Source organism: Zonotrichia leucophrys, chromosome 1A (genome assembly GCF_028769735.1).
Source record: "Zonotrichia leucophrys gambelii isolate GWCS_2022_RI chromosome 1A, RI_Zleu_2.0, whole genome shotgun sequence".
NCBI classification, from domain to species: Eukaryota; Metazoa; Chordata; class Aves; order Passeriformes; family Passerellidae; genus Zonotrichia; species Zonotrichia leucophrys.
Window position 1 is genome coordinate 1324793 of NC_088170.1, and position 15613 is coordinate 1340405.

Here is a 15613-nt window from a genome sequence, read left to right on the forward strand (position 1 = left end):
TTATTTTGGTTTGGATTGATTGACTGTGGGTTTTTGTTTCTTGCTTTTCCTAGGTGTGCCTTCACCGTCTAATAAATAGTGTGAACTCTGCAAGTGATTGTTGTTATAAATGGCAATTTAAGTATTGAATTTCACATTTATGTATTTGCTTTTGCAAGTTATTATTGATCAAAACTATTTTAATATAGTACTATTTGTAACCCATTTTAACTGCTTTAACATAGTATAAAAAGCAGTTTTTGACAGTTTTTTTCTGTCAGCTTTTGCAGCCAATGCTCTGGCCGTGTGTAGTTTATAAATAGTACTGTAATAAATATATTATAGCTTAGACCTTTGCATAATATTAAAATAGAAACTGTGTACTGTTAAATACTTTAAACTAACTCAAAGTTGTGAAATAGCTATGTTGATTCAATGTATTTGTGGACTATCTTATCTGAATGATGAGATAACAGTGCCAAGAATCAGGACGCCAAGACAAAGATCTACTACTGACTCTCCAGTTTTCAGGAACTGTCAGAACAACAGAATGGAACCTCAAGAAGAAATAAAATACATCTATTTAATCCGCAGGATGGCCTGCAGACAAGTCAAAGTTAAAACCAAGCAACAGAATTCCCAGAATATGTAAAACCGCAGGAATGTCTGAATACCTATAACCTCATTCATATGCATTTAACCAATGTAATTAAAAGTATATAAGAAAATTGTTTTAGGTTAACAGTGTGCTTTTGGCAGCACCCAAGCACCCCAGCACTGGATATTGTCCTTTTAATCCATTATTAAACTTCTACAAATTTGAAAGAGTGAGTGTTATTTCTCACAATTAATTAGGAGTTAGTTGCACATGATAAAATGTGCACTGACGAAACATACATGAAAAAGGACACCTGTTAGAAGGAAGCAGCAGTCACACAGCTCAGGACACATGTACATTCCTGCATTAGCCATCACATGGAGGGCTGTACATCCCCAACACCAGATGCTGCTCATCTCATCTGCAGCCTGGGCATGGCCTGGCAGGGTGCCTGATTTTTTAAAATTTTTTTTTTTTTAACTTTTTAAAAGTTTTACTTCATCTGCCAGCCCCTGTCCTGCTGCAGGTTCACTCCCAAATTTTCCTCTCTTGCATGCCACAGCTCACCCCGTTTCTCACAGGGCTGTGTGTGTCCTAGCAGGGCTGTGCCATGGAATAGAGATGACACTGTTGAGAGAGATATCGAGCTAGAAACAAGTTTCAGAAGACGGCCTTGCAAAAGGACAGATATTTTGGAGAATTAGAACTGTGAAGGATGCATTGCAGCAGGATCACGTGGGGGGGAAAAAACAGATTATTTGGGTCAGAAGTGATAGCAAAAGCTAATAGGCTGAAAAACATTTATAAAGGTATTGTACCCAGGAAATAGGGTGGCTTCTGATAGAATGGTGTTGACTTTTATGTCTCACCCTTCTATGAGACTGATAATGGAATAAAGTCTTTTAAAATGCCTCTCAGTCTCTGTAGAGCTGGGATTTTCCAACACAGCACCCTCATGTCTCCCACAGCCAGCACCCGGGTTTGAGAGGGTGATGCCCTTGAGAGGAAAGCTAATATCTTTACAAACAATTCCATGGATGAAGCAATGGGTGGGTGTTAATGGCTTTGAAATGGGTCTGAATGTCTCTACTGCAGCAGGTTTGTGGCAGAGCTTGGCTCCTGATTCAGATAGGGGTGTGCGAAAGCCTGCATTTCCAAACTTTGGGGTAAAATGACAGGTTCAAGGGGGGATATGTGGTAGGTGGTTCGGGTAGGCTGTACCTTCCTTATACCTCAGCAGTGGGGAAAGAAAGAGGGCAAAATGCGGCCGGGACTTTAGGAATAAAGGAGGCTGTGTCCTCCAAAGGGCTTGCCCCAGTGGCCTCTCTCCTTTTATTCAAATAAAGTTGCAGGACTCCTCTGCCTCCTTTTTGGACATAAATATCTGGATTTTGTGGATTTTCCTGATTTTTTCCTGACACCCTGAAGGACTATTTTCCCTAGACATAGTTAAATATTATTAAGCACTAAATCTGGCATTTCTCACCAGGGCCGATAATCACCCACAATAAATTGGGCAGCCTTTAGGCTGCGAGAAACTTCTTAACTCAATTTTTCTGCTTTCCCCACGCCGCCACCCGCAGGTTAATATTCATCCCTTCATTCTTGGCGCAATGCCCACGTATTTCCACCCCTCAGGGTCTGGATACTGTGATGAACAAAAATTCTGCCACTTTTTTCTGTGAGAAAAAGGTTACCACTGTTGCTGCTGGGCTGCTGTCTGTGCTATGGCAATTACGGGTCGCTGTTGTTAATAGTTGTTTCTGTATCAGTGAAAGTCCTGGCTGAGGCGAGTTAATGGCCTTTCTCTGAGACAGTCAAGGGTGGGGTACCTCCCGAACAGTGAGGAGAAGAGACTTTGGAGGAGAGGAATATGCAAAATCTCTCCAAGGACCAGCATGCTGTGCGGGACCCCTGCTCCAAACGCACTGAGAAAACCCCAAAAACAACGAGCCACCTAAGAGCTGAGAGACGACGGGAAGCTGCAGACCCCTCCAGCTACTCAATCCTGAGCTCATCACTTATAATAAAGACATTAAAAAGGAGAAGAAGTCTCCTGCCTCTGTTTATACCCTCGAGGGATGAGCTGCAGGGGAGGCACAGCCCACTGCCGATATTCCAGCACCGGCCATGCCGGGACGGGACCGCTCATCCCTTCCCACTGCGGCGCGGCCGGGAGAGGCTGGGCGGCTAAAGAGGCACCTCCCCACACCCAAACCCACCCCCTTTCCCCATCCCTTTCCCGAAGCACCGCCGTGTCCTTCCCGCTGGCGCATCCCCCCGTCCCCGCAGCAGCGCCTCCGAGAGCGGCCCGGGGCGATGGGCGCGTCCCGCACCGCTCCCTCCTGGCAGCCCCATGGAGGGGGCACCGCCGGGCCGGAGCTTCCCAAGCCAGGGGAGCGGGGGATGAAACCGGGACGAGCTCGGGTCAGCGCCGCTCGGCCCCGGCCACCAGGGCTGCCCTGAGCCGGGGCTGCAGTGTCACTGTCCCCAGCCACGGGGACAGCCAGGGACAGCCGGGGACAGCCCCCGCACCAAAGTCCCGGCCCGGGGGCCCCCTGCCCTCTCCCGAGCGGCGATTCCAGGGGATCCCTCCCTGTGCCCACTCCTGAGCTGTTTCCAGGCAATCCCTCCTGTGCCCTGTCCCGCTTCGGAGCGCTGTTCCCAGGGGGATCCCTGTACCCACTCCGTATCGCTGTTTCCAGGGGATCCCTCCCCGTCCCGCTCCGGAGCGGTGATTACAGAGGATCCCTGTGCCCTGTCTCGCTCCGGAGCGCAGTTTTCAGGTGATCCTCCCCGTACCCACTATGGAACGCTCTTTCCAGAGGGATCCTTCCCTGTGCCCGCCCCGGGCGCTGTTCCCAGGTGATCCCACCCTGTCCCGCTCCGGAGCGGCGATTGCAGGGGGATCCCTGTACCCTGTGCCCGCTCCGGAGCGCTTTTTCCAGGGGGATCCCTCCCTGTCCCACTCCAGAGCTCTCTTTCCAGGGGATCCCTGTGCCCTATCCCACTCCGGAGCGCTGTTTCCACGGGATCTCTCCCTGTCCCCTCTCCGGAGCGCTTTTTCCATGGGCATCCCTGTACCCTGTCCCCTCTCCGGAGCGCTTTTTTCCAGGGGGATCCCTCCCTGTCCCGCGCCGGAGCGCTGTTTCCAGGAGATCCCTGTGCCCATTCCGGAGCGCTCTTTCCAGGGGGATCCCTCCTTGAGTCCGCTCCGGAGCGGCGATTCCGGGGGATCCCTCCCTGTGCCCGCCCCGAGCGCTGTTCCCAGGGGGATCCGTGTGCCCTATCCCGCTCCGGAGCGCTGTTCCCAGGGAACCCAGCCTGCAGCGAGCCGGGAGGGCTGCCTGGAGCTATGCCCCCCGCAGGAGCTGCAGTGTCGAGCAAACCCCCATGGGCAGAGCTAGGAAGGGAGAAGCGGGGATGATCTTACGGCTCTGCGGGAGCTGGGATGCCGGGCGGTGCGGGGTCCGGTGCCGTGGAGCCGGGGCGCAGCGTGCTGTGCTGCTCTGCTCGGTGGAAGGGGTACCCGGCGCCGCGGTCTTCGGGGCTCTTATAGGGTTCTCCTGGCTGAAAAACATCTCCATTAATCACTTCTACTGTCAAACAAAAAGATGTTCTCATGAGAACTCACTGCAGTGTTAGATAAAGGCAAGGCCGTGCAGGTGGTGTAATCTTTTGTGCTGAGTGGGAGCTGACCACAGACTCCTCACCACATCTTCTGCATTTTCGAGCTACAATTCATCCCGAGGCCGAGGGATGTGTGCAGGATGGAGAAGACCAGGCTGTACCCACGCTGCAGCACATACCTGAACCTGCCGAGCCAGGACAGCTGCACTGTGCAATGCTGACTCCTAAATGTTCACCAGGCTGCTTGGAAATGCCCCTACAACATGCTCATGCATTCTATTGTCATTTCAGTGCGTTCAAAAGCAGAGTTTAGCTGCTTTTGGTGTATTCTTCAACCAGATATCCAGAAATTAGTATGTTTCCTTTATTTCTGCAATGATCACTGCAGCGGTCAGCGGCCTTAGAATAATGTCCGCCCGGCTAGCAGGGCGGCCAGCTGGGGAGCCAATCCCGGTGGAAGGGCCCCAGGATCGCTCCTACGGACGCCCCTCACCGGCAGAAGGCTTCGGGCTGCGTCCGTGTGGACGAGATCACGCTGAGTTGGTTGGCAGGCTGCGAGAAATGACGGGACCAAGAGCTGGACACTCGCTGGGGACAGTCAGGTCTATTGCCCAACAGAAGTCAACCAGGGCGCGACCCGGATGCACACGTGTCAGGCAGGGGGAGGAATCCAGAGGAGGGGTTTCCAACAGAACCAATCCAGGAGGGCGTGGGAGTGAATTTAGGATAGCAGACATTATGAGAAAGCCAATGGATACATAGTTAGGGAGGGGCCCTGGTCCCACAGCCAATCCTAGCTCCCAAAGTGAAGAACATTCTGGAAAGAAAGGAGGAGCAGGGAGTGACTGACTGGGCTTAGGGAGGGAGGAGTATGCTCCCATATAGGGAAACAAGGGGAGCAGAACTGAGAGTTACCTCATATAACAAGGAGATTGACAGAACTTAAGGCGGGAGTAACCATAGCAACTGAATGACAGACATTACTTAGGCGATTACAATAATGGAGGGCAGAACCACAATACAGAATGGGGGAGCAACTAGACAAACTAACATAACCCACTACAACAGATCACCACTAGGATTTTCCCTCTAGAAACATTTGTGTGCCAAGCATTGTAATTTTGACACATTGGACTTAATGCCTAATGAAATACCAGCTAAATGAATGTTTTGTGCTGTCATAATATTTTTGTTAGTTGAAACTACAGCAGTTAGCAAAAACATTCAGGAGTTTGCCAGTGAAAATATGTTGACTGGGTTCTGCTTTTCATTTCTGTGCGTGCGAGTAAACATTATTACCATGGATCTGTGAGAAGTTTATTTTGCTTTGGCTCTTAGTGGAACATTAATCTTTAAGCTTGCCTTTGTTAGGGGAAAGCAGAAAAGATGTGAGCCTCTAAAGGGCACCTCATTCATGAACACTTTTCATGAGATTTCACGTGTCTGAGATGGCCTGTGATTCTGATGGTCTCTTTAGTTAATTCACAGTCAGAAAGTGCTTCACTTAAAATGGGAGAAATCAGTTATTGTCCTGTATACACCTAAGCATGCCATACAAAGCCCTTCTGATTGTTTTTTGTAAGGCACCTGTTTGTGAGTAAAATGCAAATTCTGGGAGAAAATGCAAATTCTGCATTTTTCAATTCTCATACCATTTTGCAGGCCTTTTTTCTTGGAAGCAGACACTGTGCTTATTTTTTAACCTCCTGGTGTGAAGGGACTGCTAATCTATGTGGAGAATATTTTACTTTATGAATAGTATGATTTGTTCTGGGATTGGTGGATTTGCCAAATAAAATATTAATGCAACACCCTTTGTGTGGCTTGTGTAAGTGCTAGCTTTTGAAAATGAAATCTGGAACGCTCCCCATTTCTTTAAGATTGTCTGGACAAAAAAAAAAAAAACCTAAACAAGCTCAGAATTTAGAAAGAGGATAAAAGATATATGAAAAGTATAATTGGGCCAACTGACTGCTGAGAGAAGCCAGTACAGTTTCCCCAGAAATGGGGAATCCTGTGAATAACATTTAAGGATTACCTGAGCCTTGGAGCCACTCTGTAGCCCACCCATTGTTAGTCAACCATGTGGAGAACAAAATAATGGAGTGGATGGAGGAAGGTCTCTTTGCTCAGGGAGAAGAGCACAGAGATTCTCAGTGTGCACAGCAAGGTGGTGCATAGCAAGAATGCAAGCAATATAACAGTAACCTAATTTTTTTATTCTTGAGTGTAATGCCTTTTCATTGTCCTTCTCTAATTTGTGTGGTTAAAGCTTGCTTCTCCCCTGGAACATCCTGAAACAGAGGTGACATCATTTATCACTGCCCTGGGAAGCACAGTGACACTTCTATTCTGTTACCTCATTTTCAGACCACACAGTTGTGTCACTTCCCATTAATTGTCACTGCCTGTGGTAGCCTGGATTAGTTCTGCCAGGGAAATTTACAGTATTGGGGGTCATAGCACTGCTCCCTTTGCAGGCACCCTCTTCCCTTGTCACCTGCACTGCCTCTGGACAGATGGGCACAGTGAAGAGAAGCCTGGATCCAGCTAGGTCAAGCACAGAACCACCTCAGCATCTGGCTGGTAACTCAGCTTTGGGAAGTGATTAGCTTTCTGGATAGGATAGAAAATTTGTTTTTCCCCATATAGCTTTACATTTGTGTGTTTCCCCTCCCCTCCTTTCCCCTCTAGCATCCTGCAGTGTCACTGTTCCCAGATGCTGTTCCCAGAACAATGGCTCCTCAGCACTATTAGTAAAAGGGTCTAGATTTTCTAAGAGGATGGCAGCGCTTGTTTGGCAGAGCAGGAGCATGTGAGTAGAGCAGTCTTGCTTGAGAGGGCCGTGGAAGCAGAGCTGCTCAGGGGGGAACAAGCCTGGAGCTGGGGTGACACCCCTGCGATTTGTGCCTGTCCTGCGGGTCCTGGCTAAGGGGCTGGGGAGCAGCCCCAGGTTTTGCATGTGGTGAGCCAGGTGCATCCAGGGAATCTCGCCAGGAGGCTCCAGGGAAGGGCACAGACCCACCAGGGACAGGGACAGGCACAGCCAGAGCTTCCAGGGCTCCCAGGCTCCCAGCACTGGAGCTCCCAGGTGAGGGAGGGACCACCAGGGAATTCCACCCAGTTAGTGCCTGCCAGAAATGTCTTTATCTGCAGGTTTTGTACATCTCCAGTTCTTTGCACCTCTCATCCATCTTCTGGTGCTCTGCTCATGCTCATTGTCTGGAAGATTGCACCCGGATTTGGGCAAAAAATTCCTGTGCAATGCTGGGTGTATTTTGATTCAGGGGCTGCTGCCAAAAGTTGTTAGGAGCCACCCTTCAAATGGTTTGTTTCAACACACCATCAGTGCAGGATGGAGCTGGTACTTTAGATGTGGTCAGAGATGACCCTTGTTCCTCTGCTTGTGGGCCAAGGTTTGAATCATCTACCTCTGGGAGAAAGAGCATGTAAGTTAATATTGTGGATAATTCTAGAGCAGGTGCTTCAAACACTTTGTGACTGCAGAACATTTTTGGGTATCCATTCTGGCCAGCTGGGTCCAGCAATGTCCCTGGGTTGATGTGGCCAGGCAGCCCAGGGTATCCACATATTACATATACATATACATATACATATACATATACATATACATATAAATATACATATACATATACATATATATATACACATATATACATATGTATGTATATGTAATGTTCACTGGTTATTTAGTTATAAACATGCAATTCTCCCCAGGATGACTTTCACCTAAGATAAAGATTTAATCTTTCATTTTTTGAGGTTTTATGCTCTCTCCTGGCTTGCTGTGTTAGCTTTTAGGGAAAAATCTTGTATCCATGCAGAATCTTAACTGTGATTTAAAAGAACAGCCTAAAACAACCAGCTTTTGTGTCTCTCTTTCCAAGCCTGTATGCTGGCAGTGGTTCTGACACTAATAACTTTTGATAGGTAAAACAAACAACATTTGGGCACATTTAGCTTAATGGTTCCCTTAATGTAGTCTTGTCACAGAGCAAAACGTGTTTGTTGATAAATAAAACTCTCAGAACTGAGACAGAGACTTCTTCTGTCAACTAACTTATTTTTCTGTCATTTCTTCAGGGGCTTATGATGAACAACTGTAGTGCTTATTATAGATTAAGTTATTTCTTGCTTTTCTGCCACAGGTGCCTTGCCATTGAGAATTTCATTCAGTACATGATTTCTATGTAGTGTTTTAAAACTCTAAAATGTTGTTTTTCCATAAGCAGGAAGTTGCATTCTAAACTAGGGGATTTAGTAGCATTGTGACTGTAAACTAGATTTACTTTACACATACTTGCTTAAACACTTTATTTTTCTGTGGGTTGTTTGTTTGTTTGTTTTGGTTTGGTTTTTTTTCTTGGTGTTTTTTTTTGCGTTTGGTTTTTTTTTTTTTTTTTTTTTTTTTTTTTTTTTTTTTTTTTGTTCTGTGTCATTAATTTTTCTGGTGTGCTAAGACTCCTTTCATCTCAGGATCTCCAAATGCTTTCCATGTTTCACAGATAAGCAAATGATAGCAAAAAGTCATGCTGTGATTTGTCGTTCTGGAAATGAAGCTTGATCATTCTGAGTAAGAAATGGAACCAAGATAATCTTCTATTTTTCTGTGTGACTTTATTTTGACTGTATAGAAGTGGTACGCCTATCTCAGGTTACTCCAACTAAGGAATTACTGAAATGATTAAAAATTCTACTATTTGCAGAGATCATGAGGATATTCTGTAGTCACTGTAATTTTCCTGCAGAATCTTTGTAGGCCACATTCTTATTTCTTCTTGACAACCTCATTTTTGACAACTTTATTCTTTCCTTTGTGGGGTCACCTCTTGCACTCCACAAAAGAAAATTTTTCCTGGAATGTTACCAAGTTTTGCATGGTTTGATGGCTCTGCATGTTTTCCCACCAAACATCTCTGTTTGCCAACGTGTGTCTCTGGATAAATACAATGCTTGCACCTGAAAAAGCAGCACTGGCTGATGTGGAATTCGGACCAAACTCAACAAAGGTTCTTAGCAAGGGGAAAGTGCTGCTCCACTGCTAAGGAGATACATAGAAGTATATTTTAAAATCCAAAACTTCAATTATTTGTTCTTCCTACCTGGGAGTTGATCCTTCTCCCCTGACCTTGATTTCTTAAAGCAATGACAGTTTAAATACTGCATAATGAAGAAATATGGATATGAGACTTCTGCAAGTGTCATGTGCAACTCAGATCTCATTCTTGCAGGATAGAATACCCCCAGAAGGAATCCCTTGTGGAAAAAAATTGAGTAAAAAGTATAATTATTGATGTTTTTAACACATGCAGACCCAGAGTTTGCTCAGGAGGCATACTGGTCAAGAGAGCTTTGCAGTCGGAGATAAATTCAGGTATCACCATGACTTGTCAGAGCAATGGGCTTAGAAAATCTAGTGGTTTAACTATCAGTTCTTGGAAGCACCTGGTGACTTATTTACATGGATGGGCTGCAAATCACTTGTGGTATCTTTGTCTTTAGCATAGACATCCCATTAGAAAAATTGTGTACTCCCACACACAGAATGAAACAGACCAGAAAACCCTACAACATTTTAAGGCTCTTTTAAAAAAAGTTGAATATCTGACAAATCATAATTCCAACAGCACAGGACAGGCTGGAAGGAAAATTGCATTTAGCAACTTCATAAAAATATTTAGAATTATAGAATAACTTGGGTTAGGAGGGACCTTAAAATTAATCTTGTTCCAACCCCCTGCCATGGTCAGGGTCACCTTTTTGCTAGACCACATCTCAGAGCCCCATCCCACCTGGCCTTGGGCCTGGCAGGGATGCAGGGGCAGCCCCAGCTTCTCTGGGCACCCTGTGCCAGGGCATCACCCCCTCACAGAGAAGAATTTCCTCCTTTTATCTAATCTAAACCTACTCCTGCAGGAGTGCCTTACCAATTCCCACGGGAATAACAGCAGAGGGACAGCAATTGTAATTCTGACACAGTGAGGGCTGAGTATTGCCTGCCTTGAGCCTCTGGCCAGTCTGATGTACCGGAAAATGTCAAATGTTTCTCTGGTGTTTGTAGGAAATTAATTTGCAGAGTGTTTGTAGGAAACACATTTTGAGGTGCGGCATTTTAAGATGAGTTCTGCTTAGGCTAATCTGCAAATAGTATTGAAGTGGAAGAAAGAATGTTGCAAATTAAATGTATTTACCATAAAGCTTTGCAGTAACCAACAAAATAAACAAATTTTCCTTTTCTGAGCAAGTGTGGCCAGTATACACCTACCCATCAAAATGCTGCACATAAGGAAAAGCACATTTCTTGTCTTCTGGCCTCTGGCTTTCTGACTGCATAACTTCTCTTTCTCTCTCTCTCTCTTTTTCTCTCTCTCTCTTTTTTTTTTTTTTTTCTCTCTCTCTCTGTCATTTGCAGAAGGAGAAACTCTTCTGCAATATTTTTTCCATCAGTCCCTTTTGGTGATTCATTTTCCTATCATTTAACTCTCTGCTGGTGCATCAGATGTTGAACTTGATGAAGTTTTTGGAACATGTTTTTTTTTCCTAGTAGCACGATGCTTTCAGAATCACTTTCTCCTTTGTCATATGATTTCTCTGAAAAGGTCAGCATGACCCTATCTTCTGGGCAGATTTCATGAAATTATAAATACGTTCATCTAGTTTTAAAATCAAAATCTTGTTTGACAGAAAAAGCCTGACCTTAACAATCACCTTGTTGGGATCTGAACATGGGGACTTATGTAAGTATGAATAATATGGGCATTAACTTTGCAAAATCCACATTTAGAAAGCCTCTTTCAAGTTACAGACAACTTTTGCATTTGTTTTTTATCATTTTTGGAAAAGATTCTCCAGTAAACACAGAATGCCTGTGGATTTACTGGTGGCAAAATGAAGGAGTGAGTCAGGAATGTAAGCATCACAGTTCTTCTGGCTGCAAGCCACCTTCGTTTACACAGTCAAGGAACAGATTTCTGCTTTTAAATGTTCTGTAATTTTCCTTTTTTTTCAATATATTATTAAAAAAAAATACAAGGGTGTTAAGTAGCACAACTTTTCCAACCTGATTCTGAGAGTGCTTACCTTATTTAGGTATTACTCTTTAGAATTACCACCAAAAGTGAGAAACTGGAAAGTGTCCCTTGGTCTTTTCACATCCACAAATAAGCCTTTCTCCTCAAAAGTGTTTTGACAAATAAATCTGCTATTTCATATGCTCCAGTATTTACTGTTGGACATTTGCTATGTTGACACAGCAAACAGTGTTCTTTTCAGTGCAAAGAATAATAAGAGAATTGTGTGGCTTAAAGCAAAAGCAAAACACTTGTTGACTTTGTTGGGCACCCTAAGGCCCTTGCTTAATAATCACATTTTTCAGAGGAAGAAGTATTCACATTTTATAAAAGTTTCATCACATTTTAAGTACATGTCAATTTAGAAATGTGATTTACCATAGCATATATTCATGGGAGTATTTTTGAAATAGTTTGTGTTAGAAAATAAGTATATAGCACATTGTATATTAATAAGGTGTAAAGCCAGAGAGTACTGCTGAAAAATAAAATATGCTGAGACTATTTCTGAACATTTGAAAAGTATTAACAAAACTATATAAACCAAATAATTGCTTATTGTTGACTGTTTGGATTGGAGGCTTACAATTCCAGGTGTATTTTTGGTGAAAAAAGGTTACTCAAAGGTAACTGATGATCAAAAATCATAATAAATAATAAGTGATATTATCATTATAATAATACATTTTGTGATGGATATTTCCTTACCATCCTGCATCTCATTTGGTGCCTAAATCCTGCTCCAAATCTCAGGCAGGAAAGAGTTTATTTATTTATTATTTGCAGCAAGTGACTGCAGACTGTCAGAGTGATAGGATGCAGGAGTGCTGATGCACCATGTAGATTTTTCATGGGTTTTGGGGTAGAAAGAGGAAGCAGCACCTGCTAAAGCAGGAACAAGTCCAGAGAAGGCACCAAGGGAGTCAGAGGATGGACACTGCTCCTGTGAGGAAAGGCTGAGAAATGTGTATGCTGGGCTATGGCAGAAATATTTCTATTTATTTCCAAACCCTGACTCACTGCAGTGCTACTTACACCATTTGTTTTGTTTGTTTCCAGAGCTCAGTGTGAATAGTTTTTTTTTTTTTTTTTTTTTTGCTTTAGTTAATTGCTCATGAGTTTTCTGATTAGCACTTTCTTTATCCATTGATTGTCTTGACCAGTATAAATTTCTTGCCCTTACTGTGGGTATTCAGGGTACAAAAACAGCCTCTGGGGTATCTTTTTGTTCTCCAGATCATGTGCTGAAGAATTAGATTACTGTTCTCAATTTCAGCTTGTTTTCCTTTTTCTTTTTTCTCCTCTATATTGATTTCTCCTTTCTCTGGTAATACCTTGCTGGTATTTCATTCAGGGAATCAGTCCCTTAACCTGTAGCAAATCTTTTATTAGTGGACTCTTAGTTCAGTAAGGAAACTTTCTGATTCAATTTGCTTACACAAAAATGGAAGAGTATCTCAGAGCCCTGCTGGATGAAGCACAGGCGAGCTGAGAATTAGACTGTGCTTCCCTCTCTGCTTTGTCCTGCTCCTGGAGGTTTTCCCCTCAGCCAGAGGGTTCACATTGTGGAGGTGTCCCTGCCTTTCACTTCACAGCCTCCAGCTGCCAGCATCTGAGATTTTCAAGGGAAAGTGCTGGGTAACCAGGCTTCTCTGGCTCTGTTTTTCACACTTTAGGGGTGACCTCAGGGAAAAAAAAAAAAACAACCACATTTTTCCTGCCAGCAAGTATTCAGCCCTTGTCTTCTCTGTTTCCCAAAAGTTTCATTCTGTAGAAATACACTCCTGCTGGTTTGCAGGAGTCGCCTGTGGGTGTTATTGCAAATGTGCACATATATGTATGGTCACATTTTGTCTCTGAAACTTATTTTAAGCCTTCGCTGCTGACCCTGTTGCTTATAGAAGTTGCCGTTATAATCTGAGGAAGTTTCTGGCACTAAGTGAAACTCTCAGTGTTACTTTTACACACAGTGAGAGGGAACCCTGGGCCATGGTTGAGGTGTTTTCTCCTGGCAATATGTGTGCCCTTAGGCTGGGGCTTCCTTTGCACGTGTTGAGAAAGCACTAAAGAAATGTACCTGAGGATTGTCACCATGGTCTCTTGCTGCCCAGTGTGTGGGGTTTTGACTAATGCAGAGGGGATAGCAGGGTGGATTTATTTCCTCAGGAGTTCTCTGTGCATTTTGCCTTTCTCTCTGTGTGTGACCACCTCCTTTCAAGGGCAAACAAACTTGGCTGTCTTCCTGCCTCCCAGCTGCTTTTATTCCTAAGTTTTCTTTGAAAGAGAGATGAGCAGCTGGAGCACCGAGCTGCTCTGCTGGAGAGAGGGGACCTGGGTGTGAGGGAGGGAGGGAGGAACTCGGGGCAGTGAGGGGCTGCAGCTCTTCCTCAGCCAGTTCTGAGCCAGCTGGAGCAGGGGTGAGTGTGGGTGACCATGGCTTGCACTGAGGAGCTGCTGCTGTGGAGGTAGAAAGGGGGAAGGGGTCAGTTTTAGTTGTGGGGAGGTGAGCAGGGCACTGGGTTCCCACCACAAGTGACTTTTTGTGTTCCTGTCACAGCACAGCTCAGGGCAATCATTCCCTGGGTAGCTCAGGCTGAGCCTCATTTGTGGGAATCGATGCTGCTCTGGGCTCCACTAGAAAAATGCTGTTTCCCTTTCCTTTGGGTTGTATTTCAGTTGCGTGTGAATCCAGCTGTGTGTTTGTATTCAGGTGTGCAGCCAGTCTGGCCAGCTCTGTTTTCTGTGATTCCCTGGGCAGCAGCAGCTGCAGGATGCTGTTCCAGGAGGTCCTGATTTATGGATTTCAGGTGATTTATGGATTTCAGGTGACAGGGTTGTGCTGAGATGCAGCAGAGCAGGACAGTGGCCATGGCTCTTTAGAAGAGGCTGCAGGGCCAGTGTAGGAATGTGCTCTCTGTTAATAGAGTAGCTAAATTATTGTTTGTCTGCTTAAAAAGGCCAAAAGCCCCAAAATTTCTCTCCCAATTTAGTAAAACTATGTCATAAAGGTACAAAAGTACAAAAAGTTCACAGGACCTTTTAGACTTCAGCTCAGACCTGAGGCTGTCCAATTAGACAGAGGCCAAGAAGTCCCATCTTGGTAATCTCACTAGAGAAAGAAAAGAACAACAACAAAAATTAATTTGGTGTGGTTTGTTTTAGCAGGAGAAAAAACCTCTTGCCCCAAACTCAGTTTTTATCTATAAGAAGTTTATTATTTCATCTTTTATTAAATATTTTTCTGTTTCCAACACTACCTCAAAAGCCACCCTATTGATTTTATGCCATTCAGAGTATCTGGGCTATCTGGGGTGTGAGAAGTTCTCAGAGCTCATAAGACCTAGCTCAAGTAGAAACCCATCAGGCCAGGACAGCGGGGAAAATTCCAGCAGGAAAAGCTCTCTTACATCTATTTATTGCATATTTGGCATAGCTTAGGTAAGTGCAATGGGAGTGTTCTGTGGCTGCAGCAATAGCATTGAAAATTGAAAAGTGCATAATAATTATAATGCAAAACTAATGCATTGAAAAGTAAAAGTGTTATATTTTATATATATATGTATTATAAAAGAAAGTGGGGGGAGAAACAGAGGTTTAAAGAGCATCTAAGTGACTGACACAAGGAGATGCAATAAAGGGTTAAACAGAATGATAATGGGTGATACTGAGTGATATATCCTTAGAGAAAACATTCCTGCTTTATCTTTTGCTTGTGCACTCAGGCTTTGTTGGGGCTGGCTTTGTTTTCAAACATTGCCTGATATGTGGTGTGTGTGACTTTGGTACTCAGCTTTGCTTTGAGAAGTCTGGAGACTTATGCAGATTTCACTATCAAAGTTGCTGTTTTGCAGAGAAGAATTCCACAGTACTCTAAAATCCAAGCTGCAGCAAAACATGTTACCCAAAGAAAATGGCTTTATAAGCATATTCCCACCACCATTGTAACTTTTATGTCCTTATTCTTGCCTGCTTATAGCCACAGTGTTTATTTATTAACAGTGTTCCTTTATTAACAGTATTTATTAAGCAGCGTTTATTAGGTTTGAGAGTGAAACACCGTGGAAAACAATGGGGCAGGTTCACAGTTTCTTTAGGCCTTTTCTCCAGCTTATCTTTTCCAGTTTGAAACAACAGGCAATTTTCAAACAGGTATTTCAGAGAGAGATTGTGAGGCACACAGTGGCACCCAGCATATAAGTTCGCAGTCTGTGGCAACTCATTTGATAGATAATTTGATTTCCAGTGATATTATGTAAACTTTGAGGGGGAAAAAAGAGATTTTATGGGATATGGCAGGCACAAGAAAAGCTGATGC

The 15613-nt window shown here is 44.3% G+C and overlaps 2 protein-coding genes across 4 annotated transcripts in view; one reads left to right on the top strand and one right to left on the bottom strand.

The window, feature by feature from the left end:
- The window catches only part of PYROXD1 (pyridine nucleotide-disulphide oxidoreductase domain 1), a 41605-nt gene extending 37426 nt beyond the window's left edge, over positions 1–4179 (bottom strand). The window contains exon 1 of the mRNA XM_064734583.1: positions 4011–4179. Coding sequence (XP_064590653.1) covers positions 4011–4164 — 154 coding nt within the window. The 5' untranslated portion in view covers positions 4165–4179. The remainder of the gene's footprint in view (positions 1–4010) is intronic.
- Positions 4180–13651: 9472 nt separating this feature from the next.
- Positions 13652–15613, top strand: part of LOC135459031 (solute carrier organic anion transporter family member 1A2-like) — a 41502-nt gene continuing 39540 nt past the window's right edge. For 2 of the 3 annotated variants that reach the window (XM_064734656.1, XM_064734631.1), the window contains exon 1: positions 13652–13715. The gene's annotated coding sequence lies outside the window, so the exon portion shown is untranslated. The remainder of the gene's footprint in view (positions 13716–15613) is intronic. The other variant, XM_064734679.1, reaches the window with a different exon arrangement.